Genomic DNA, 22,686 nt, shown 5'->3' with positions numbered 1-22,686 from the left:
CCCTGAGCCCCCCAGCCCATCGTGCTGCCCTGCTCCGACCCAGCCCGGCGCTCACGTGTTCCTTCAGCAGCTCTGCGAGCGGGGACAAAAGCGTCAAGGATCTGAGTCAGAGATGACAGTTAAAGTTTGGTATCTCGGTTGTTTCAGAATAGGTTTGTTTTTCCCCAAATGCCAAAACAGATCAGTCTGCAGACATTAGCACATTATGGCCTGAGTGCAGTTTTCTGCCTATAAAAAAAAAAAGGCAAAACTCCTTTAAGTAATGTAGTGAGAACAGATAAAAGCATCTGAAAAAACACCTGAACTTCTGTTTATTTCTTGGTTGGTTTGCCCGTTCCCCCTCGGCTTCTCCTCCGCAGCACTGTGTTCCCGTGGAGCAGAGGAACGAGCGTGTGGCTCTCCTTGGGGCAGCAACGGGGTGGCAGGTTTTGGGGCAGTGATTTTGGGTGGGCAGCAAGGGTGGGCTCTTGAATCCCTTTGCTGGCAGAGGAACCTCCGAGGCAGTTGGAAATGGGGTGGAGATGGAGGGGAGCTGGGGCCCGGCTCTAAGGGCAGCACCGGGGGGATGCTTTGACCAAGTACTGATGCTGCCAACAGGGCTGAAAAGCCTCACGACTCAAAATAACTCCAGTCTAAAGACAGAAGGAAGTATTCAGGAAAAATTTTGGTATTTCTTTGAACGCTGGACTTCTCAAAGAGAGAGTTTGTGCTTTTTTTCAGTAGCTTTTTAAGGGAGGGAGCAGTGAAGGCACCTGAAATATTTTGGATAGATCAAGTGTTTTCCTTGTCAGAGACAAGGCAGGAGGAGTCATTTGCTTCCTCCTTGAATGAGGAAACCTGAAGTATTCTAAATTAGGGGTCAGTCGAGGCCAAAGCTGTTTGGAGGAGCCAAGCAGGGGTGACGCACGCAGCCCCCGTCCCCCTGCGAATGGGGCACGTGAGCCCGTCATGTAGCGTTAGAGGCTCCACGTTGCAGGCGGGCTGGATGCCACGTGCAGGCACGTTAACATGGAAAACACATTAGCCCCCACCGAGGAAACCTGAGCAAACTGGCCATGAGACTCCGCGTCCTGGGATTTATCAGCGATGCCGTTCCCTGACGGCGCGGCAGAGCCCGAGGGGTGGGTTTGCTCCGATTCGCCGCAGTCCCGGGCAGCCGAGTGAGCTCGGGGTGGGGAGCACCCCTCTTGAGCAGAGCAGACCCCCCGCCGCAGCCCCCCTTCAGCCCCCAGGCAGGGGCTGCTGTGGGTGGCCACGGGTGCCACGGCCCCTGGGCTGTGCCGGTACCGCTGCGTGAGAGCACGTCCGCCCCGTCCCTCCGCAGACAGCTTCTGTCCTAAAACCTCCTCATTAAATATTAACCTCAGAGACGGAGCATTTCTGGTCTCTCAGGGAAAGAGGCACATTTCCAGCGCTCCGTGGAAGATCTTTCCCCAACGCCCCCTCACGCACACTCGCGCAAGGCTGGCATGCCCCTGACAGTGGGGGCTGGAGAAAGGGCCCGGGGACGGGCAGGCGTTGTGGTCAGGAGCTGGAGGAGAGCCTTGCACAAGCGGAGGAGCACACAGGGCATCTCCATGTCCATGTAGAGCCCCCACCCCGTGCCAGCCAGGAGCCCGGGTCTGTGCCCCAGCACGGGCACCAAGCTGCTGGGCGGCAGGGGCTGCGCTTGGCTCTGCCGTGGGGACGCGCGGGGGGCTGAGCCCCTCCTGCCGCCTCCCGGGGCATCGCCTGACGGCAGCCTGTCCCCAGGACACAGCCTGTCCCGGGACACAGCCCGTCCCGGGGTCGGGTGGCTGCGGCAGCGGCAGAGGCAACGGGAGAGCAGCAGCACCCAGGGACATCAATAATGCATCGAACGCCAGCAGCGACAAAGGGAGAGGGGGACAGCACAGCAGAAGAGAGCATCACACAGTCTGTCTCTGTTAGTGTCAGCTCTGCGGCTGGTTTCAGGCAGGGGGAGTTCAATAGCCTAGCAGGCAGAAAATACGAGGGGATCGTTCCACAAACAGGTTTGCTGTGAAATGCCATTAGCCAGAGTGCAGCCAATCACCGTTTTAATCATTGCTGTTCTGCGTGAAAAAATACACCAGGAGGAAACCCCGACGTGTTACCAAGCCGGCGAGGACCAGCTCTGGTCAGAACCGCAGCTCAAGACCTTTCTGTTTATCTCACTGTCCACAGCAAGCGCCTGCTGCGCCGGTGGCCGAGCCCCCGGGGAGCCCCGTTAACCCCGCGGGGCTGCAGGAGGGGCCGCAGGAGCCCCCCCGGCTCTGCCGCCCGGTGCCAGCTCGGGGCCCAATGTGGGACCAGGGGGTATCCCCGGCAGATGCTGGCACTGCAGCAGCCGGGAGGCCCTGCAGACAGCCCAGGGCAAGATTTTTAATTCAGCATCACACTTCAATCTGAAATATGAAGAAAATAAAGAAGAACGAGAAGACGTCAGTGTCTCTGCACACCCGCACGGCTCATGGCAGCCCCGCGGCTGGGGTGCCAGGCAGGGGCAGGCTCAGCGGCAGCAGGGGGGCTCAGCTCGAGGGCTGTGACACCCTCTGCCAGAGGACACCAGAGGAAAGTGCTGAAAATCAGCTCGTGTCGCATAGCTGCAGTGGGGAAGAAAGAAACCACCCGCTCTGGACGTGGGGAACCTGGGCAGGTTTGGGAGGGAGCACCCAAAACACAACACTTGAAACATCCTTCCTGTACGCCTGGCAGGGAAGTCAGAGCATGTGAGAAATAAATAGTCCTTTAAAAATTACAAAGCTCTAGACATTTGGGAAGGTTTGCAGTTCAAAGATCTCCACAGAGAACGCTCGTTCTCAAGAGTGTCAGCTCTGTGCAGAACGGGGCCAGCTCTCCCCGCGCACGGGAAGGGGCCTGGCAGGTGCTCCCGTCTGCCAGCCTGTGATTAATAAATTATCGAGACAATCCTGACACAAGCAGATGAAAAGGGGGATGAACGACGCCCGTGGAAGGCAGGCAGCCCCGGTGCTTGGGAAGGAGCTAAGCTGTCGTGTCGAAAAAACACGTTAACCTCGTGCCGTCAGGAAGCGCCGATCGCTCGCAGCGCTGCGCGGGGGGCCCGGGCTGGGGGCTGCCGGCTCCACCTCCCCTCGCAGAGCACGGACGGGCTCTTTGCCCACCGCTCGGGCAGAGCCAGCCTCCCCCCGGGCCGGGCTGGGGGCGGCCCCCGACCCCCGGGACCCCCCGGTGCTCCCCTCGCCAGGCCCGCCCGGCAGACAGCGCCCCCCAGCGGCCACGGCGCGCTGGTGCACGGACCGCGCAGCTCCCCATTGGCCGCCGACTCCCCCGCCGTGCCCGCTCATTGGCTGCTGCCCGGTAACTTTGTTTCCTGCGTTCCGCCATTGGCTGCTGCTCGAACCCCGCCCCCGCGGCGTGACGGGGCGGGACGCTTCCGAGTTGGCTTTTCTGGTTGGGAGCGCGCAGCCGCTTGCGGGCTGTGATTGGTGCAGGGCGTTCCGCCCGCTGATTGGATGCAGCTCCCGTCCTCCCCCCCCCTTAGTCCTGTTCCGTCTTACGTGAGGTCAGTTCCGGTCCCCTCCCCGGGTCACGCCTCACGTGACCGGCGCCGCAAGCGGCGCGGGCCGCCCGCGCGCAGCCAATCCCGGCGCGCCTGGCTTCCCCCATTCAAAGTCGGCGGGCGCGGCGACCAATCGCAGGGCGCGCCCGCCCCCGCGCGCGCTGACGGGCGTGGGGGGCGGCCAATGGGGCGCGGCGGGGCCTGGCCGGGGCGGCAGCGGCAGCGGCGGGGCTCGGCGGCGCTGCGAGGCGGCGATGGCGGAGCGGGGCGGCGGCGGCGGCGGCGCGGGGGCCGGCGGCGGCGAGGGGGAGGTGGCGGCGGAGCGGTACGGCGGCGAGCTCAGGTACCGCGCGGCGGCGGGCGCGGGCTTTCGCGGGGGCCGCGGCCCGGCCTGGTACGGCCTGGCCTGCCCGCCGCGGCCTTCCCGCAGGCCGTCTGGGCCTGGCCTGCGCCCGGCGGGCGGCCGGCAGCGGGGGAGCGGGCCCGGGCCTGGGCGCGGCCGGCGGGGCGGGGCCGTGGCGGGCGGCCCGCCGGGAGCTGCCCTCGCCGCCTCCATTTTCTGTCCCCGCATGCGGCCGGCGCTGGGACGGGCCCCGCGGGGGCGGCCGGGCCGGGGCTCCGCTGTCGGGCGGGAGCTGGGCTGCCGGGGAGCGGTGGGGGCGGCAGGCGGGGGGCCCCTCGGCCGGTCCCGCCAGCAGCGCCTGCCCCCGGCGCGCTCGGCGCCGCTTGCCGCCCGGGTCCGAGGAGCAGGGGCTGCCCCGGCGGCCGCGGTGCTGCGCTGCGTGTGTGTGCCCGCTCACCTTCTCATAACCTTTGTTTTTTTCAATTTTGAGTCATCATGCCAACATTGGTATTGCACTGGCACTAAATGGTGGGCAAAATTGTTTTCCTGAGAGCAGCAGAAGAGCGTTTGTTGGTTCCAAAGGTGAACGTTTTTTTTCTATATATACGTTTACGAAGCGCCCTGTGTAGAGGGTTGGGTGGCACAGCGGGCTTAGAGCGATGGTCAGAGTTCAGGTCCTGCCGCAGGTCACAAACGTGAAGGATGTAGATAGTCCTGAGAGACACTCGTGCTACAGAATAATTAAAACCCGTGGCACGGTTGACAGGCGTTGCTTGAGAAGTCTAGGACGTACGTGCAGACAGGATCAGAGTTGCAGGTCGTGTTGAGGAGCTTTGGCAGAGCTGGATGTGGCTCTGCAGTGCTGGCCTGCCCTGATCCCAGCTCCAGGTTAGTCGTTTCCATGAGTCAGAATTAACAGTTGAAGACTAATAGGCTTGAATTGTGAAGGGGAAGAAACCATTGCAGTAGTGGCACGATTAACCTTGTTTGTTCAAACTTGGCATTTTTTCCACACCCTTTCAATTTTTATTAGGGTTTTTCCCTGTTTAATGTAAGAGTTTGTTTTCCTACAGCTACGCAGCGAATGAAAATGAACTTTGTTTCCCTTTGGCCTTGTCCACAGAATGGCTCAGCAGCAAGCACTGAGATTTCGTGGCCCAGCTCCCCCGCCAAACGCAGTCATGAGAGGCCCCCCGCCTCTCATGCGACCACCACCGCCTTTTGGGATGATGCGAGGGCCTCCTCCACCACCTCGCCCCCCCTTCGGGCGTCCTCCCTTTGATCCAAACATGCCTCCGATGCCACCTCCAGGAGGGATTCCTCCACCAATGGGACCTCCGCATTTACAGGTAAAGAGTGGGAGATTCTCTTGGTTTGTTGGGTGGGATTTAGGGATTTTTCTTGTTTGTTTTCACACGTGGAAATGGTAAGAGGAGAGACATTAAAATGGATGAAAAAAATAGCAGGGCATGATGAAAACATAGGGCTTGTGCATGGTGTTATGAAACTAATGCATACCTGTGGTATGGAAACGCAACTTCTGTTTAGCTCCTCAAGGCAATTCTAAATTAATCAATTAAGCAGTTAGGATGTGCTCACCAACAGAGTCTTTGCTAAAACCTGACTTGGTGCTGGTGCCCCATGGCCGTGCAGGATGCAGGATTCGGCCGTGCTCGGAGTTCTGAACGCCTCGAAGCAGGCGTGGGGGTGCACATCAGCCTGCCGGGGTTACAGCAGTGCTGCCCTGCTCGCTGAGGGAGTGATGGACACGCACAGGGAAGCTGCAGCTGGATTCCACGTGGGCTCCAGCATGAGCCACGCCTGCTGGCGCTGTGGTGGTTTGTTACTGCTGATCACCAAGGGCTTGGTTAGGTGGGCAGGTAGCAATTCTGAGACGTGGGTGCATCATCAGTGAGGAGGTGTGTTTTGTTTCAGCACTGTGTTCGGGAGGGTGTATCGTTAGTACTGCAGAAATTGTCAACACCTTGAGAAAGGAAAATTTAACATTTGGAAAAAGCCTAAGGGTGGGCTGGGTGTTTGCCTGGAGCAGCTGGAGGTGGCCCTTGCGCTGACATTAAGTGTACTCTTGGCAGCTCTTATGTTTATTGTTACTGTGTTTTGTTGGGGTTTTTGAAACTTACAGCCTTCCTAGCACCTACAGGGATAGTATGAGCCTGCTGGGCTCAAGTAAGGTAGATTTCTGTCTGTATTTCATGGTGATGTAGGTTTAAACAACAAATTGCCTACTTTTCAGTGACTCGGAGAGTTTGAAATATACAACACATTTGTGAATAAGAAGTGTATTGGTTTACTAGCCTTGTAGGAGTGCAGTGCTATTAGGGCAGTGTGATTGCTCTGTGGGACTGCAGGTGGGCCTATAAGGAAGTGAATAGTACTATGGGGTTTATAAATAGTGGTTTAAATCCACTATTTGTGATAGAATAGTGAAAGTGCAGGTGGGTTCCCTGTACAGCTCTGCAGACATTGTGTGAGGTGGAGGGAGCGGTCTGAGAGGAAGCAAAGAGGCAGCGAGAGCATGAACAAGGGCTTAACCTGGACTTTATCTGAAATGAACTAAATCAAACTGTGCTGCCATCATCCTGAGCACAAGATTCTGAGAAGCCAGTGCATGTTTTCTCTTTGTCTTCTCGAACTTAAAGCATGTTGTTAGAGCTTGGGCTGCTCAGGGAGGTGGGAAGTAGCTATTCATTGCACTGAAACGTTCTCTGCTGGGCAAAAGTGCTGTGGAATTGAAGACTGAAACGGTACGTTTGAGGGATGTCAACAGCCCCGCTCACCTCGCTGAATGTCATCTCTTCCTTTCATTCAGTGCTAGGGGCCGCCTTCCATGGTGTGTTTTCATGCTCAGCTTAAGTCTGTTTAAGACTTATTTCTCTCTACTGCCCCTTTCTTCTGGTGCTTTATGATCCCATTTTCCCTCGTGCTTGGTGTTGGTGTTCATGTGCCCACGCGCTACCGTGAAAGCTCTGAAGCAATGAAGAGCGTCAGAGCCTGCAGTGGGACTCGCACTGGGAGGGGAGAACAGGACCCTGCTTCCTTCTTGCAGCTTCAAGAATCAGCCAGAGTTAATCTGAAGCCCCAGGCCTGGCTGCTGCTGTCTCCTTGATTTATATGTTTGATTTATGTTCTGAATGTGCTTCAGCTGTTACATCATTGCTGTTTTATCATGCCATGCAGTAAGCATGTCTGCTGCAACTCATTACCATACGTGGAGTCCATGCACCAAACATGTTTAGGTTTTTCATGCCGTGTCAGCACTGAGCTCTGCTTTGCACCGAGCATTTGGATTTTAGCTTCTCGGCCTGCTTCTGGTGCAAGGGGAGACACGATGTTGAAAAGTCCTGTGGTAGAAATGGAGGAGGAGGAGGAGGTGTGCTTAGGGTGGAGCTGAAGGGCAGTCTGGATCCCCAGGCTGCACTCCTGGCATCCCCTGCTCGCTCTCAGGACTGCCCTGGAACGGCCTAACCCCTTTTTTTGGGCAGGGGGAAGCAGCAACAGCAGGCAAAAAGTGAGCTCCACTGGATTGTTTTTATAGATAGTAGAGCAGTGAAGAGAAAGATCGTGTCATGGCCAGGTGGAGGAGCTGTGAAGAAGAAATAAGGAATGAAAGAAAGTCTATAGTTACCTTAATGGCTATTTTTGTAATTTTTTTTTTTAATACTTCTTCACTGGGAGGTTCATTGTGTAACTGTTCAGTGGTGTTTGATTTCCAGCTAGGGATGTCCTCAGTGGCAGTTACTCAGGAACAGTTCTTCCCTTCTTTTTCTTGGGATATTTTCTCCTTTTCAGGAGAGGAGTTTTCTCTCACCCCACTTCTTTTCATGCTGCTTTTTTCTGATGCTTTGCATTTATGTTAGCATCTCAGAAGTGAAACGCTTACTGCAGCTCTTCTGCTGTGGGTGGCGGCTTGTTGGGAAGGCATTCTCTGAGCTGGTAGCAGTAGACTGCTAAAGAAACTCTCAGGACTGGTAGAGTAAACCTTACTATAGTTGTGCTGCCTGTTGGTGCTGTAATAAAGGAAAACTCTGCTTGAAAATTGTATTATTATTATTATTATCATCATGATGTTGTTATTATATGCCTTTAGAGACCACCATTTATGCCTCCTCCCATGGGTAGCATGCCACCACCTCCTGGTATGATGTTCCCTCCAGGAATGCCGCCTGTCACTGCCCCTGGAACACCAGCAATGCCCCCAGCTGAAGAGATATGGGTGGAAAACAAGACTCCAGATGGCAAGGTAAGATGGTCACCAGGAGCAACAAAGCAATGGGTGTTTGCTGCTGTTGTGAGCACGTTGGCACACACAGTCTTGCACTGTGGTAAAATCCTGTGCTCTTGTCTATCCTCTATTAATTATTTTTAAAGCAGGAGGAGCTGGACCGTTTGTAAATGCTGCTCCTCCAGATAAGCCGTTGTTTGATGGTGACATTCTTAAATTGTAGGTGTATTTCTATAACGCGCGCACACGCGAGTCAGCGTGGACTAAGCCAGATGGGGTCAAAGTTATTCAGCAGTCGGAGCTGACGCCGATGCTGGCGGCACAAGCCCAGGCCCAGGCGCAAGCCCAGGCCCAGGCACAAGCAGTAGGTGCCTCCACACCGACCACCAGTAGTCCTGCATCTGCAGCGTCTCCATCCACGTCCTCGAGTACTCAGTCCTCCACGACCTCTACCACCACCACGGCCACGTCGGTTTCACAGACGATCTCCAGTGAGTAAGAGGGTTTCTCAGGCTTTGCGGTGCGGGGGAGCGGGTGGTGGGGATGCTGCTTTGGGGAATTGCTGCAGCCAAAATTTGGTATCCAGGAAGAATCTGTTTCAACACAAAGTGGAGTGTGAGTTTAAAGTACATTGTGTAACACAGAAGAACCTTGCATGCGAACCTTTTTTTCCCTAATCTGAAAGAGTTCCTTGAGGAGACTAATACTAGATCAGGTGCAGCCCTTTTTCTTTAGGTCTTTTTATATGTTTCTTCTGCTGTTATGACATCATCTCAAAGTTATTATGCATCCATTTCCCTTTGACTATAGATAAAGCTAAATTGTTTTTAAAAGTATTTCACAAGAAAAGTTAATCTGAGGTAGGAGTTACAGTTGTAGCATTCTCCTCTTTGTTTCCAAACTGGCGTCAGTTGCTTTAAGAGGCCAGAGCCAAAGCTGTGGGGAATTGGTTGATTGCAGAGTAGAGCTTCTTCTGGTGTATTACTTTTATTAGCATTATTCTTCTGACTAAGCCTCCTAAGTTCCCATTTGCTAGAGTTGCACAAAAGAGGAAAAAGAAAGTCCTTAGGGCCATTATTGTTCGCTCATGACCTTTGAATAATAGTCTGAAGATTGCTGCTGTTTACATGGGCTGAGCCTTTGCTTTTAAGGGTTTGCCAGCTGAGGGAACCTCAAGAGGAAGGGGGCCTGAATTTATGCAGCATGCACATAATGCATGTTTATCTATGATTTAGACTGTACTTTTGCATATATATGCTAACAAAGTGCCTCCAGTGCAGAGCATCTATACAGAGATGTATCTTGGAATCATAGAATGGTTTGGGTTGGAAAGGACCTTTAAAGGTCATCTAGTCCAGCCCCTCTGCAATGAGCAGGGCCATCTTCAACTAGATCAGGGTGCTCAGAGCCCCATCCAACCTGACATTGGATGTTTCCAGGGATGGGACATCTACAGCCTCTCTGGGCAACCTGTGCCAGTGTTTTGCCATCCTCATCATAAAAAATTTCTTCCTTATATCTGGTCTGAATCTGCCCTCTTTTAGTTTAAAACCATCACCACTTGTCCTGTCACAACAGGCCCTGCTAAAAAGTCTGTCCCCATCTTTCTTATAAGCTCCCTTTAAGTACTGAAAGGCTGCAATAAGGTCTCCCTGGGGCCTTCTCCAGGCTGAACAATCCCAACTCTCTCAGCCTTTCCTCACAGAGAGGTGTTCCATCCCTCTGATCATTTTTGTGGCCTGGGGGTTGCCCTGACCCAGGTGCAGGACCTTGCACTTGGCCTTGTTGAACCTCCTGAGGTTCACATGGGCCCACTTCTCAAACTTGTCCAGGTCCCTCTGGATGGCATCCGATCTCTCAGGCGTGTCAACTGCACCACACAGCTTGGTGTCATCTTCACACTTGCTGAGGGTGCACTCGGTCCCACTGTCCATGTCACTGATGGAGATGTTAAACAGTACTGGTCCAAATACGGACTCCTGAGGGACACCACAACACCTATCTCCATCCAGACATTGAGCTGTTGACCCTCTGGGTGCGACCATCCAACCAATTCCTCGTCCACTGAACAGTCCACCCATTAGAGGGAAGGATGTTGTGGGGGACCATGTCAAAGGCCTTACAGAAGTCTAGACAGATGACATCCGTAGCTCTTCCCGTGTCCACTGATGTAGTGACTCCATCATAGAAGGCCACTAGGTTGGTCAGGCAGGACTTGCCCTTGGGGAAGCCATGTTGGCTGTCTCGAATCACCTCCCTGTCCTCTATGTGCCTCAGGGTAGCTTCTAGGAGGATCTGCTCCATGATCTTCCCAGGCCCAGCGGTGAGGCTGACAGGTCAGCAGTTCCCCGGGTCCTCCTTGCTGCCCTTTATGTGCTGTTTGCACATGAGTGTGTCACCAGCCAACAATAGTAAGATCAGCTGATGTGAACAAAGCCAGGTACACTTGTTCCTCGTTAAGGGATGGTTTGATTAGCATTACTGTCTCCGTGCAGGGCTACTGAGAGCACAACATCTATGCTGAGCAGGAGTCCTGTTGTTTGACATCTTGATCATTGTAGCTGCGCTGGCAAAAATGTGTGCACTGAGTCAGGCCAAAGAGTACACAGGAGATGAGCAACTGCTGAACTGCTCTAACTCCAGCTGTAGTGTGTAGTTGCATCCTCTGGAATTATTTAATCTTTTTCGTGTAACAGGTGAGACAAGTCAAGCTCAGCTCACCATTTAACCCAAACTTTAGAGATCTGTGTATGGAAGAGAGTCAAATTTAGGTGACCCTCGATTTATGCTTTCAGTTAACACTGGAGGGAGGACAGATCTTGAGAGTAGCCAATAATTTGTATTGCTCAAAGCATTTTAGGGCTTTTATTTAATGTTAGCTTCTGACCTAATGCCAGGCTTTGAGAACCGTTCCTGCTTCTGGAATAGCACCTTATGCACCGTCTCTGAAGCAGAATTTCCTCATACCGAACGCTGAGAGCCTGTTCCACTTCTACCTGTTCTACCTGCTAAACTTTGTCTTTGCTTTCAAGAACTGTTACTGTTGGTGTCTGTGCCTAGGTGATAAAATTTTATCATTTAAAATAATTTTATAACTCTCAGACTTGGCCTGTAAAAAGACATGGGACTTCTGGCTGAGCTTCATTCTTGTCTGGTACTGATTTGACTTAGACCTTAAAACAAATCACATACTGACTGTCTGCTCTGTTTCCCTAAATTCGAGGCAGTGCTAAGAACTTTCACCCTTTCTGAAACACTTAACAGCAGATCAAATCTTTATTTAAACATGTTAATGCTGGTATGTTATTGGGAATGCTTCTGGTAGTTGTTAAAGACTGAAAAAAATGCACAGTGTGCCCCTATTAATACAGTCAGAAGTTGGTGTGGTTAATTAGCTTATTTTTACAACAGTTCCTCCTCCCCTCCACCAAATCTTACAGTGTAGATGTGCAAGGCTGGTCAGTGAGTTTGATCAGTCGTGTCTCTGGTTCCTGTTTGCCAGCGCTGTGATACGCAGCACTGTTTATTCTCGGTTAAGGGCTGGTTTCAGTCATGCTGCAAGGATTACAGAACTGAGTGCTAGTAGTGTATTTTTCCACTGGGAGGCACTGAAGGCCGAGAAAGTTCTTGCAGCTTCTAAACAGAAGTACTTTCCTTTTCCTTGCTTATTTACACATTTTTTATTGACATTTTTCCATGCTTGGATCACAGCTTGATAAGCACAGTTTTAGGCAGACTGCTGCCATTATTGTTAAAAAGCAGAACCTCTGTTCATTTAATGTAAGAGCAATCTTTTTCCATTTGAAACTATAGTGTCCCCTTTCTGTTTTCTGAAAAGGGATACAGAGGCTTTATTTGTCCTTTGGTACAAGGACTGCTACTGCTATAGAGGCTTGCTAGGTGTAAAGAATGGGACAAAGTAAAATTTGAAATTTACTTTCTTTGGGAATATTTAATGCTACAGAGAAGGCAAAGGTTTCTTGTCCAAGAATGTCTTCCTGCTGATTATATCTAAGCGTACCTGCTTATGTAACTTCTGTTGGGAAACAGAGAGCCAGTATGTTTGCAGCAAATATATTGTAGTGTCTAAGATACAAGGTGTTCTTTGTGTTTTTTTATCAGCACCTACCACACAAGACCAGACCCCGAGTTCGGGTGTTTCAGTTGCCACACCATCAGTCAGTGTTTCAACCTCTGCTCCTTCTGCTACACCTGTGCAGACTGTACCCCAGCCAGTCCCACAGACATTGCCTCCTGCAGTTCCTCATGCAGTACCTCAACCAACTGCAGCAATTCCTGCTTTTCCACCAGTAATGGTACCTCCATTTCGTGTCCCCCTTCCTGGCATGCCTATTCCACTTCCAGGTAAATTGGCGAACTGTAATTGTCTTGTCCGCTACATGTCCATGTTGTCAATTTGTTTGCACTCATGTGTCCACTGTGTACGGAACTTGCCTGAATCCTCTCCACTCAGAGTATTTTTGAAAGAATTCAGGGTTAGCAGACAGACTTTTTAGTTAACAAAGAACATGAAATTTTTTTACTTCTAGTTCTTTGACATACGTATCAAAAAACATTTAAACATGTAAACCTTTTTGGTTTAGATGATAGGAAAATCTAAGAATTGCACTAAACACTTAATCTCATAATTTTTTTCTACTTGCTTGATGTAGACCTGAAGTCTTGTGCGTAAATATTTATTAGGACATGGATTATAGCTGAAAGAAATTAAAAGAAAATAATGTATTTGTGAGCAGGAAAAATTACCATTCAAATACATTACCCCTGAATGATGTTAGGTGTTTCCTGCTCTCTTGGTTTGCAGCTCTCAAGTGTGATGCTGAATGCTTACTCAAAGTGTTGAGGTTTAAACTGAGGACCATAAGGAAGGCGTTCAAGGTGGTAGGGTATTATTCGTAGGTTTCAGATGTAAAGACCATTGAGAAGAAGTCTTAAATGGCAGCCCGCTGGTTGCTGGGTAAATCATATTTTCTTAAGTTATTGAGATACTTAAGGAACTAATTTTAGGCTGGCAAAATTTTTGACTCGATGGCTGTTTGTCATTGCTGCAGAGATCCTCTAAGAGGTCCCTGGAGCCACTTATTGCTTAAATACCATGTTTCAGTTCACAGGGATACAGTTGAGTTCCTGCTCTAGTACAGAAGTAATTCATGGTTTTTCAGTGTGCAGTGGCACTAAATATATACCAAGAGCTGATGATTTTCTGTTACAAAGGAGGGTTTGAGGCCGCAGTTGTATTGGCTGCAAGCTAGTTTCCGATTAGGAATTACAAAGAAGCAGCTCTGAGCAGCGTGCTTATATTTTTGACTCTGCACAAGCTGAGGGAGGTAACTTCTTACATTTCCTGCTGTCCTTTTAACACATTGATCAGTACATGTGAAGGGAGGCCTTGACCTTCCAGCGAATTGGGTGGATGAAAAGTAATCCTTTATAACACTTCTTTGATAAAGGATATAAGCATCAAAGGAGTTAAAATGGGTATTAGTTCTGCTAACTGGAAGAGAGGATCAACTTTAGTTGTCTCTGCTTTTAGGATAGTCTTCTAAAATAACTGGGCGAATCTCTAATCTGTAATTTGCTTGAAAAGTGTAGTGCTCACTGTTTTAAGACAGGGAAAAAAAACAATTCTAAACATGATATTCAAGGCTGAACGAAAAATGGATAAAGGATAGAGGGAGAATTCTGATGTCTGTACATTTGTGAGGTTTGGAAGAACAATAAAAAGGTTTAACCCTTTTTGGTGGTCAGCTGAATGTCCTTAACTGCAATTTCTGACATTGCCAGCAAGGGATCAGCATAGGGTGAAGGGTCCTTATGTACCTTTGAAGGATATAGTCATCTGCTCCAGTGTGAACTGCCAGGTAAAATGTGGATGGTCAAAGCAGTAGAGTGCCAGTGAAAATGGGTGCACTGGGGTGTGTGCTTGGGTTGGCTTTTTTCATAAGATCTCAGTCAAAAAGTTTTGTGAGTAGTGCAATATAGAAGGAAAGACGGAGCGAGAACATCAATCTTCTCCTTCTAGGATATACCTAGCAAAGTGCATGCTGCCACTAACGAGTCTAGTTTGTCACTTTGCCTGACTACAGAATAAAATCAGTCTACTTCTTTCAGCTAATTCTGGCTTGAGTTGGCTGTAACGGTTTATAAACACCGTAAAAGAAAAGGAAACCTTTAAAATGTTTTACAAGAAACTAAAGAGAAGTCAAATTGACGTCATGGCAGTAGAAAGTGAAGTCCAAAAGGCTTACGAAGTTTTGCTGTACAGATGTTTGGGGCTTTCAGCACTAGATATAAGATCAGCCAGATTGCTTTCAAGTAGCAGAGACAGAGCTGAACAATACCATTGTCAAGTGATTTCAAAGTTAATCTCTGTATTATACTATAGTAAGACGGAACAATGGAAGAGTTGATTAGTGATCTCGTAATCTCAGATCTTAAAAAGTAAGTCTGCTTTCTCTTAATTCATACGTTAAAAGTTAGTTGTATGTTTGAGCTTGGCAGAGGAAACAGCTTGGGTATTTGCTAAGTCTTATCTGCGCTGCAGTATCTCTAATTTCAGTGATCCCGCAGATGGCATTATTTATACTGACCCAGTTTTAAGACATGCTGTAACTTCCTTAACAAAACGAATTTTCAGGTTCATTTTCAAGTACATAACATGAAACCTCCCCCAAAACTTTAGACAAACACTTCATTCAGTGCTGTTTGAGTCAATGCTTTTGTGTCTCAATTCATACTTCTTTTTTTATAAAACTAGTTTTGGATTCTTTCATTGAAATTATTATTAAAGAACATTACAATTCTGTCTTCTCACGAATATTTTTTAAAATAAATTGGCAGTATTTTTGTATGCTTTCCATACTAGATCTCTGATGAAGAAAAATCGAAATTACTTTGGTTATAAACACAGGGGTTTAATTTCACTTTGCGCTGGAGGATTTCCAACCTCAGATGATGAAATTGAAACCATTTAAGGGGAAGCTTCTGAAGTCTTTCAGTTTCTGAGTGTCCAGACTGGACCAGCGTAGAGAGAACTTCTACAGTTTCCTTCCACACCCAAAAACGAAGGTTTTTGGAAATGCATACCCCTTACCCCTGTCTAATTTCCTGCTGAATTTTGTGTCTAATTGAAGAGGATGAGATGCTTTTCTCTTTGTGGCCTGTGTAATTTCTTAATGAGCTGGAGAGCAGATCAGTGCATGATGCTGCCTTTTTGAGGGCTAGTTATGCTGCTTTTAGAGCATTTTTCAGCTCGTGACATTCTTGACAAGGAGAAGTAAATAAAATGTTCGCTGCCGCTGACTTAGTGCAGCTTTGTGTACCTCTGTTTGCAGCTTCATTGCTTTGATTTCTTCCCCCCACCCTTCTTCCACCTCCAGCCTCTCCGTAATGACCCTTCTAACCTCAGCTTTCCCTCTGGGTTGAGCTTGGCTTTCACCCTGCCCCGCCTTGCTGGTCTGACTCGTTCACATCTGCCCTTCTGCTCTTACCACTGCTTTCTGAAGGCAGCAGCAGACTGAAAATAGCCAAGCCCGTTAGTTTCACTTTGCTGCTGCTCCCCTGACGGATCTGTCTGAGCAAAGGCTTTCTGGAAAACGGCACCGTTAGCAGAATATTTCCCCCTGGTGTTGCCCTACAAGGAGAGCTGAATTCCCCCTGGAATGAACTTAAACCCCTGAGTCTCCATTATACCTTTTTTCTTTTTCATGACATCCCAGTAATTTGCTAAACAGCTGGTTTAATGTAGGCAGAAACTGTTGCTGCAGCTTAAAATTAGTTTTATATTTGATCTGGCATGAAATGTTGGAGCAAAAGTGATTCACATGTTCTTGCTGGGAGGCTTTCTCTTAGCCAGCTGAAAACGGCCCTCCAAATTGTGGCAGGAGGTCTGTAGCAGCCCGACTCCCAGTGGTAGCTGACGTACCATGGCAGCTTTCCAACGTGCTTGCTTATCCGTTTTGCAGGTGTAGCAATGATGCAAATAGTCAGCTGCCCGTATGTAAAGACAGTCGCTACCACCAAGACCGGTAATTTTCAAAACCATCTTAGTTCGTTTTGTCTGTAAGTTGGCATGGCAGTGAATGTTGTTGTTTATCTTTTATTTATTTATTTGCTTCCCCAACTGAATGAATATATATACTTTATTTTCAAAGCCAGTATAAATGCAAATATCGTATTTGGCCAGGAAATAACTTCCCCGAATAACTGTTAGTGTCAGCTTATTTTATACAAAAAAACCCAGTACAGTTGTCTGTAATCATGGAGTTCTGTAATAACTGTGGATCTCTTCATGCCCATACTTCTTAGTTAGTAGTTTCTTGTGTGGATTTTTGTTTCTCCTACTTCCACGTGTGTAGTGACATGATTGTGCTCGCATGTTGGTGTGCGTGTATGTGCGTCTTAGTATAAATCTTCATTTTTCAAATTGTGGATTTAAGAAAAGTCGCTTACTGAGGATATCATGGCAATGTGTAATGTGTGCTTTTCCATTATTTAAAAATATAGACTTTTTCATAGAAATGTTGAAGGCCCAAAATTATGATCTTGTAGTTCTAGTACTATCCAAATTGTTTTTCTAGAACTTGTCATTCAAAACATGTTCAGTATATCCATTTTGTTGGGATGAGTAGAGAAATAACAGGGTAATGTAGCATTCTGGCTTTCTTATCTTTGGATATTTACTTGCCATTTTGCTTTGGGATGTGAATAAAATGTTTTTTCCAATCGGTCTGCAGTACTAAACAAAACCGTCACACGATCTGAAATTATTTCATTCTTACCAGTTTTTATCCAAGGCTCTGAGTTAATGTTAACTTTTTTAAAGTCAAGATTTATCAGAGTTCTGCTCTGTATTATATGGCTCAAATTCAAGCCACTGTTGTCTTTTTTTCAAGAGCAATAGGAATATCTCTTAAAATGACAGCATAATTAAACAGTGGATTAGATTTTTTTTTTAAATAATTATTTCCTATAGAGATCTAATAAAGACTTTTTTAATAAACAGAGCACTTAATTTTGAAGTATTAAAGCAAATGTCTAAAAACTAACAAGCTTTGTTCTATGCAGAATTACACATTACTCTAAAATAAAAAGCTATTTAATTTGCCTGATAGTATGGGCATTACTGATTGTAAAACACAGGAAGGAAATTCAGTAACAATGCATTGCTTTCCAATTTAATTTTCAAAGCTATATTTATTTATATGGGTTGATTATTTGTAAATTAAGTCAGTAAAGTGCTAGGTTTTGGTTCTTAGGTACTTCATTGTCACTTACTGTTTTCTTTCCTTTTTCCTCTCCTTTTTTTCTTTTTTCTTTTTATTTTCTTTACACAGGTGTCCTGCCAGGCATGGCCCCTCCCATTGTACCTATGATCCATCCTCAGGTTGCTATTGCTGCTTCACCTGCTACGTTAGCTGGGGCAACAGCAGTCTCTGAGTGGACAGAGTACAAAACAGCAGACGGAAAGACTTACTATTATAACAACAGGACTTTGGAGTCAACGTGGGAAAAACCCCAGGAACTGAAAGAAAAAGGTACTTTTTTTATAATACAGCTGTATACTGGGCAAAATTGCTTAGCCCATTAATGGCTGTGCTTGAAAATATGAACAAGACTATTTCTAATCCCTTATCTCCCTTAGGAATATTTTGAAATCCTGATTATAAGTATCCATTTGAGTTGCTTTTGAGTCTGAAAGTTACAGTTTCTTTGTTCCGCGCTGTATTGTAAGAGTATTTGGTTCTAGAGTTGCTTCCAAATCCTGACGCTTGGGTAAATGTGTGTTTCACTCCACCAGCAAGTAAGTACTTTACACACTCACGTGTTTGAGAAGGTCCCAATTGCAGAAAGGCAGAAAGGGAAAACTCAGTTATTCTAAAGACTGTAAACCAGGAAAGAATGAAGGTCACTTAAATGGTGAATTTCAGATCCTCAAAAACAAAGTACATAAACAGATTTGAAATGTGAGTCAAAAATAAATTACCTCCCCCTGTCCACCTCCCTGAGTCGTATTCTGGTCATGTTCTATGACTTGTGTTTGTTTGAATCCACATCGTATCCCTGGGTGGTGTTATACCAGAGGGAAATTGTTCTTGTGTCATAAATAAGGAAGAAGGGGCAAAAATCCTGTGGCTTTTATTCAGTTTATAAAGTCTTTTAGGAAAACAAATCTAGTCAGACTCAAATAGTTCTTCCTTTTATTGTCTGCTGAATTTTTTAGTTACAAGAAATCTTTGTTTAGACTAATTCACTCACACAGTTAGCTAGTTTAAATAATACCCATCTTGCTAATAATTCAGGTTTAAATAATAGGTCTTCTTTTTACTGAGGTGAAAACATCTAACACAGCAATTTTGCTGAGTAAAGATTATACCTTTTATAATTTTTCAAATGGGTACAGTGCAATCCTCAGATGATTCTCCATGAATTTTCTCTGATTTTTTTTTTTTTTGTCAACAGCATTTCAAATCTGGAAGTGGTCTTTTTAGTGTAACAGGCTGCCTTACAGTATTTCATTTTCCAGTCCCAAGTAGATCTTGGTACAGGAGACAGTCATGCCTTTACAAGCAGAAACTTGTAAAACTGTAAAGCCCAAGAAGGACAGAAAGTGATGAAAATACATTAAAAATAAGTTTTGGTTTGCTGTTGTGCTTGGAAAATTGTACTGATAAAAATAAATCTGTTGTGGTTCTATAATGGTTTCTTAATAATACTAAGGAAAATTCTATCTTTATTTAGAAAAAATGGAAGAGAAGATTAAAGAGCCAATTAAAGAACCTACGGAGGAGCCTTTACCAATGGAGACAGAAGAAGAAGAGCCAAAGGAAGAACCTATAAAAGAACTTATAAAGGAGGTAAAAGACCTTGCAACCAAATAGTCAGTATCGCCTTTTTGAGTCCTACATCCTACAGGTGTGGATGCATCTGTAGACCAGGCATATTAACAGGAGACATGGTTAGTAATTTGAGTTCTTCAATTCCTGGGGTGATTTTGAAAGCCTTCCTTTTTGGACTCGTAGCTTTTTTTTTTTTCCTTTTTTTTTGTTTTTAATTTTTTACATAAGATAAAAAGGACATTTAAAAGAAAAATACAGAGTATGTGAGTTAAGAAATTAGTAAGAACATGGGGAAAAAAGTTAGTTAATTACGTAGACATGATGTTCTCCTGCTGATTTTAAGGTGTTCAGAAAAAAAGAAACTTGTCCTGAATGTTTGAAATCTTTAATAGCTTTTTCTTTATTTTGAACAGTTTTGAAACAAAGCTTACACATTCCCCATGTGCGATAACTGATAAGTTTAGTCTGTTAGGAGCTCATGTCCTAGAAAATGTCCGTAGTGTTTACATTGCAGTCAACAAAATGAGCTTTTTCCTTCTAAGGCGCTTTGTCATGCTGAGAAAGTATAGTTCTTGGTGCTAAGGTGTTTGAATAAAAATTAAAGCTTTTATATGGATTTCTGTGAATTTCAATGTAGCTTAGTAGGCAAAAGCACGTAATTCAGTTGCTGGGTTTTATTACCACTCCACCCTGTTTAGTTTTGAGATAGTTGCTAATTTGCTTATTTCTGCTACAAAGGTTATTGCAGATTTTTGACTGTTTCATGCTGCGTGTCTCATTTTCAAATTAATTAATTTTAAGAATAAATCAAAATTTCTTTGTGAGAAACGACACCCTTGCCCCTGTATTCAGGCCTTGATTCAAGGATTCATGCGTATCTAGGAAGACATTTAAATAAGGTTTCATTAAGTCAAAGTTAAGTAAACACTCAGAGGTTTTCTGAATTGAGATTTTTGAGTAGCAGTTACTGTCTGTGTGTTGAAATCCCAGAGCTGCTGTTTTGAGCGTGGATGAGGTGTCATTGTGAGCTGTTTGTTAGCATTGTTTGAAAATACATTTGCTTGTTTAAAACAAGTTCGTTACTTTATAATAAATAATTAGCTAGCTGTCATTGCCTGAACCACATAACTTGTTTTTTTCCTTGAGGAGCCAAAAGAGGAAGAAATGACTGAAGAAGAAAAGGCAGCTCAGAAGGCCAAGCCCGTTGCAACCACTCCTATTCCAGGAACCCCATGGTAGGTAACGGTTTTCCCTGTGACCACCTACTGCCGTTTTCTGTAGCCCCCAGGAAGGTCGCTAGGTAGTTAGACCAAGCAGCAGTGTGTGAAGATCCTGTTGTTGGTACTCTTCTGTCCCACGAAGTGTTGGATTCCTCCAGCCAGCGCCGTTCTCCCCGTGCCAGCACTCGGGGTGTTCAGTGGGGTGTGTAGTCTTTGTGCCACGCGCTAGCTGCAGTCCTGTGAGGTACCTTACCAGTGTAGATTCTGTATCTCAGCCTCTTTCATCTGCCACTGATTCCTCCTGATCTGGTATGAAATACTAGCCAAAAAATAAATCTTGGACTTCCTTTGCCCTTATGCCTTGGAGAACGGATAGGTGCAGCTGCTGGCCAAAACAATCCTTTTTTTTTTCTTTTTTTTTTCCCACTTGGCAGAGATCCGCATCAGGTGTATGTGTATAATGTCATGATGAGGTTAGTCTTGCCATACTGTACGTAAATCATCTTTGTGTGTATGGATGACCAAGGTAAAAATCTTACTGATGGGAAAGAGAAACTGTTTTCATTTTTGCAATTCAGCCATTGATGCTTTTTTATTAATGTTTGATATTTAAAACTGTCTCACTTCAAATTATCTCTGCGGTTCTTTGATCCCATCATTTATAAATTCTGGCAAGAGCATTAGTTTGCTTATTCTCATATTTTGGGGGACACTGAAGAGATGAGGTGCATTTTATCCCAAAATCCGATTCAGCTGTCTAAAACATTTTTCTAGAGAAGAACTGAATGTACTGCAGCTCCTCATAAAAAGCATTTTTAAAATTGCATTTCAAATCTGCCAGCAGAGCAAAGCAATAATTCAATATCCCATTTGGACAGTGGGAAAGTCTGGTGGTTGTGCAGTAAGTATGACCTGGATCTGTCTGTGACCCTTAGGCTTCATTCAGTCTTTGAATATGGTAACAGGTATGCAGATGGATGAAGGCAAAGGTAATACAAGTCTCCTGTCTGGCTGCTAAACTTGTAGGTGTGTGGTGTGGACGGGGGATGAGCGTGTTTTCTTCTATAACCCAACCACTCGTCTGTCGATGTGGGACCGACCAGATGACCTCATTGGAAGAGCTGATGTGGACAAAATTATTCAAGAACCTCCTCACAAAAAAGGAATGGAAGAAGCAAAAAAACTTAGTAAGAGCCGTCTTACTGCCTTCTTAAGAAGTCTGAATATACTTTATCACTTATTTTGTGTTGATTTCCAACACTAGTAACGTTTAAATAAGTGAGAGAAATGTAAGGACATACTGAAAAATGTATATAGCTTTGAAATTTAGGAAGGCTGGTGGGAATGCAGATTTGTAGAGTCCTTTGGAAAAAAAAAAAGTCTATGGAAGAAAGTGGATACTAACAAGGTTCATTTTGTTTTTTCCTAAATGCCAACAGACTGAAAAAACCCCACAGTTTTTACTGACTGAAAAAAGGGACTGTGTTTGTTTTATAAGCAGGAGGAATTTGGGGGCCAGAAAAGATTAATCATAATGTACAAATGGGCTCTTACAGAAGAGGATTTAACTTAGAGAACATCGACTTCAATACAGTGTTGGAAACAGCTGCCAAGAGCAGAGAACATTCAAGAGGCTGCTGAGATGAGAGTTCTTTCTGGCATGGGTTCTAGTAAATGATCCTGGGATGACATGTGCGCTTGGTAGTTGGAGGAGAGCAGAGTGCAAGTAGGTGATCAGGAGATCCAAGTGCGCTTCGTTAAACTGCTTAGCCTGAGGGTTTTTTCCCTGGAAGTAAGAGGTCAGTGTTTGTAATTTTAAATATAAAGTTGGCCCCAAGTCCGCGAGTCCTGCCACCAAACTCTGGTAGTGTTATTCTGAGCGTGACTGAAAACCAAATATCTTCATTTTGTCAGAATACATTATTGCTTCACACATTGTCCTCTGTTTTTGCACAAGGCTTCATTTGTGATTTACAAACTTTTCATAAAGATAAAATCTAAAGTATTATTGAAATCTGTTACAGTTAGAGAAGAGCATGAATCTATGGGGGAAGCAAACGAAGATGAGCCTATTAAAATTAAAAAGCGCAAGTAAGTTTGCTTTTTCAATACTAAGTGGTCTGTGTAGATAAAATAACTCAAGTTTTTCATATGAGCAGTGTGCATGCTGTTCAGCAGAGTAGAACAGTAATAGGATTGGTGAACACAGTCATCAGCTTTCTGCTATTTTACTTTAGCAGCTCAAGAATTTGGTATTTCTTTGAGACAGGTGAAATTCATGTATAGAGGAAATAGCATCTCCATTCGAAATGGAAATAAATGGTGTAAGTTGGTGAATCCAAGGAATATTTTGAGTGCAGTTTATCTTAGTTTGCTTCTGTTGCTTGTTTATGTAGCTTGTTAATTTCTGTGCACAAGATTTTGTTGCCAAAAAATCCAGCCATTTCGATTTTCAGAGTGATTACTCTGTTTTCACTTTT

The 22,686-nt window shown here is 46.1% G+C and overlaps 1 protein-coding gene across 5 annotated transcripts in view; it reads left to right on the top strand.

The window, feature by feature from the left end:
• Positions 1–3,795: 3,795 nt before the first annotated feature.
• TCERG1 (transcription elongation regulator 1) overlaps positions 3,796–22,686 on the top strand; it is a 33,762-nt gene continuing 14,871 nt past the window's right edge. Inside the window, exons 1-11 of one of the 5 annotated variants that reach the window (XM_068408588.1) lie at positions 3,796–3,884; positions 5,008–5,233; positions 7,993–8,145; positions 8,351–8,618; positions 12,250–12,492; positions 16,113–16,175; positions 17,484–17,684; positions 18,889–19,004; positions 20,133–20,221; positions 21,233–21,393; positions 22,231–22,297. In XM_068408588.1, the coding sequence (XP_068264689.1) occupies positions 3,796–3,884; positions 5,008–5,233; positions 7,993–8,145; positions 8,351–8,618; positions 12,250–12,492; positions 16,113–16,175; positions 17,484–17,684; positions 18,889–19,004; positions 20,133–20,221; positions 21,233–21,393; positions 22,231–22,297 (1,676 nt within the window). Of the gene's footprint in view, positions 3,885–4,443; positions 4,467–5,007; positions 5,234–7,992; positions 8,146–8,350; positions 8,619–12,249; positions 12,493–16,112; positions 16,176–17,483; positions 17,685–18,888; positions 19,005–20,132; positions 20,222–21,232; positions 21,394–22,230; positions 22,298–22,686 lie in introns of those variants that run through there. The other 4 variants (XM_068408590.1, XM_068408589.1, XM_068408591.1 and 1 more) reach the window with 4 other exon arrangements.

This window comes from Nyctibius grandis, chromosome 10, assembly GCF_013368605.1.
Source record: "Nyctibius grandis isolate bNycGra1 chromosome 10, bNycGra1.pri, whole genome shotgun sequence".
In the NCBI taxonomy this organism is placed as follows: Eukaryota; Metazoa; Chordata; class Aves; order Nyctibiiformes; family Nyctibiidae; genus Nyctibius; species Nyctibius grandis.
This window is presented reverse-complemented; position numbering and strand designations above follow the sequence as displayed.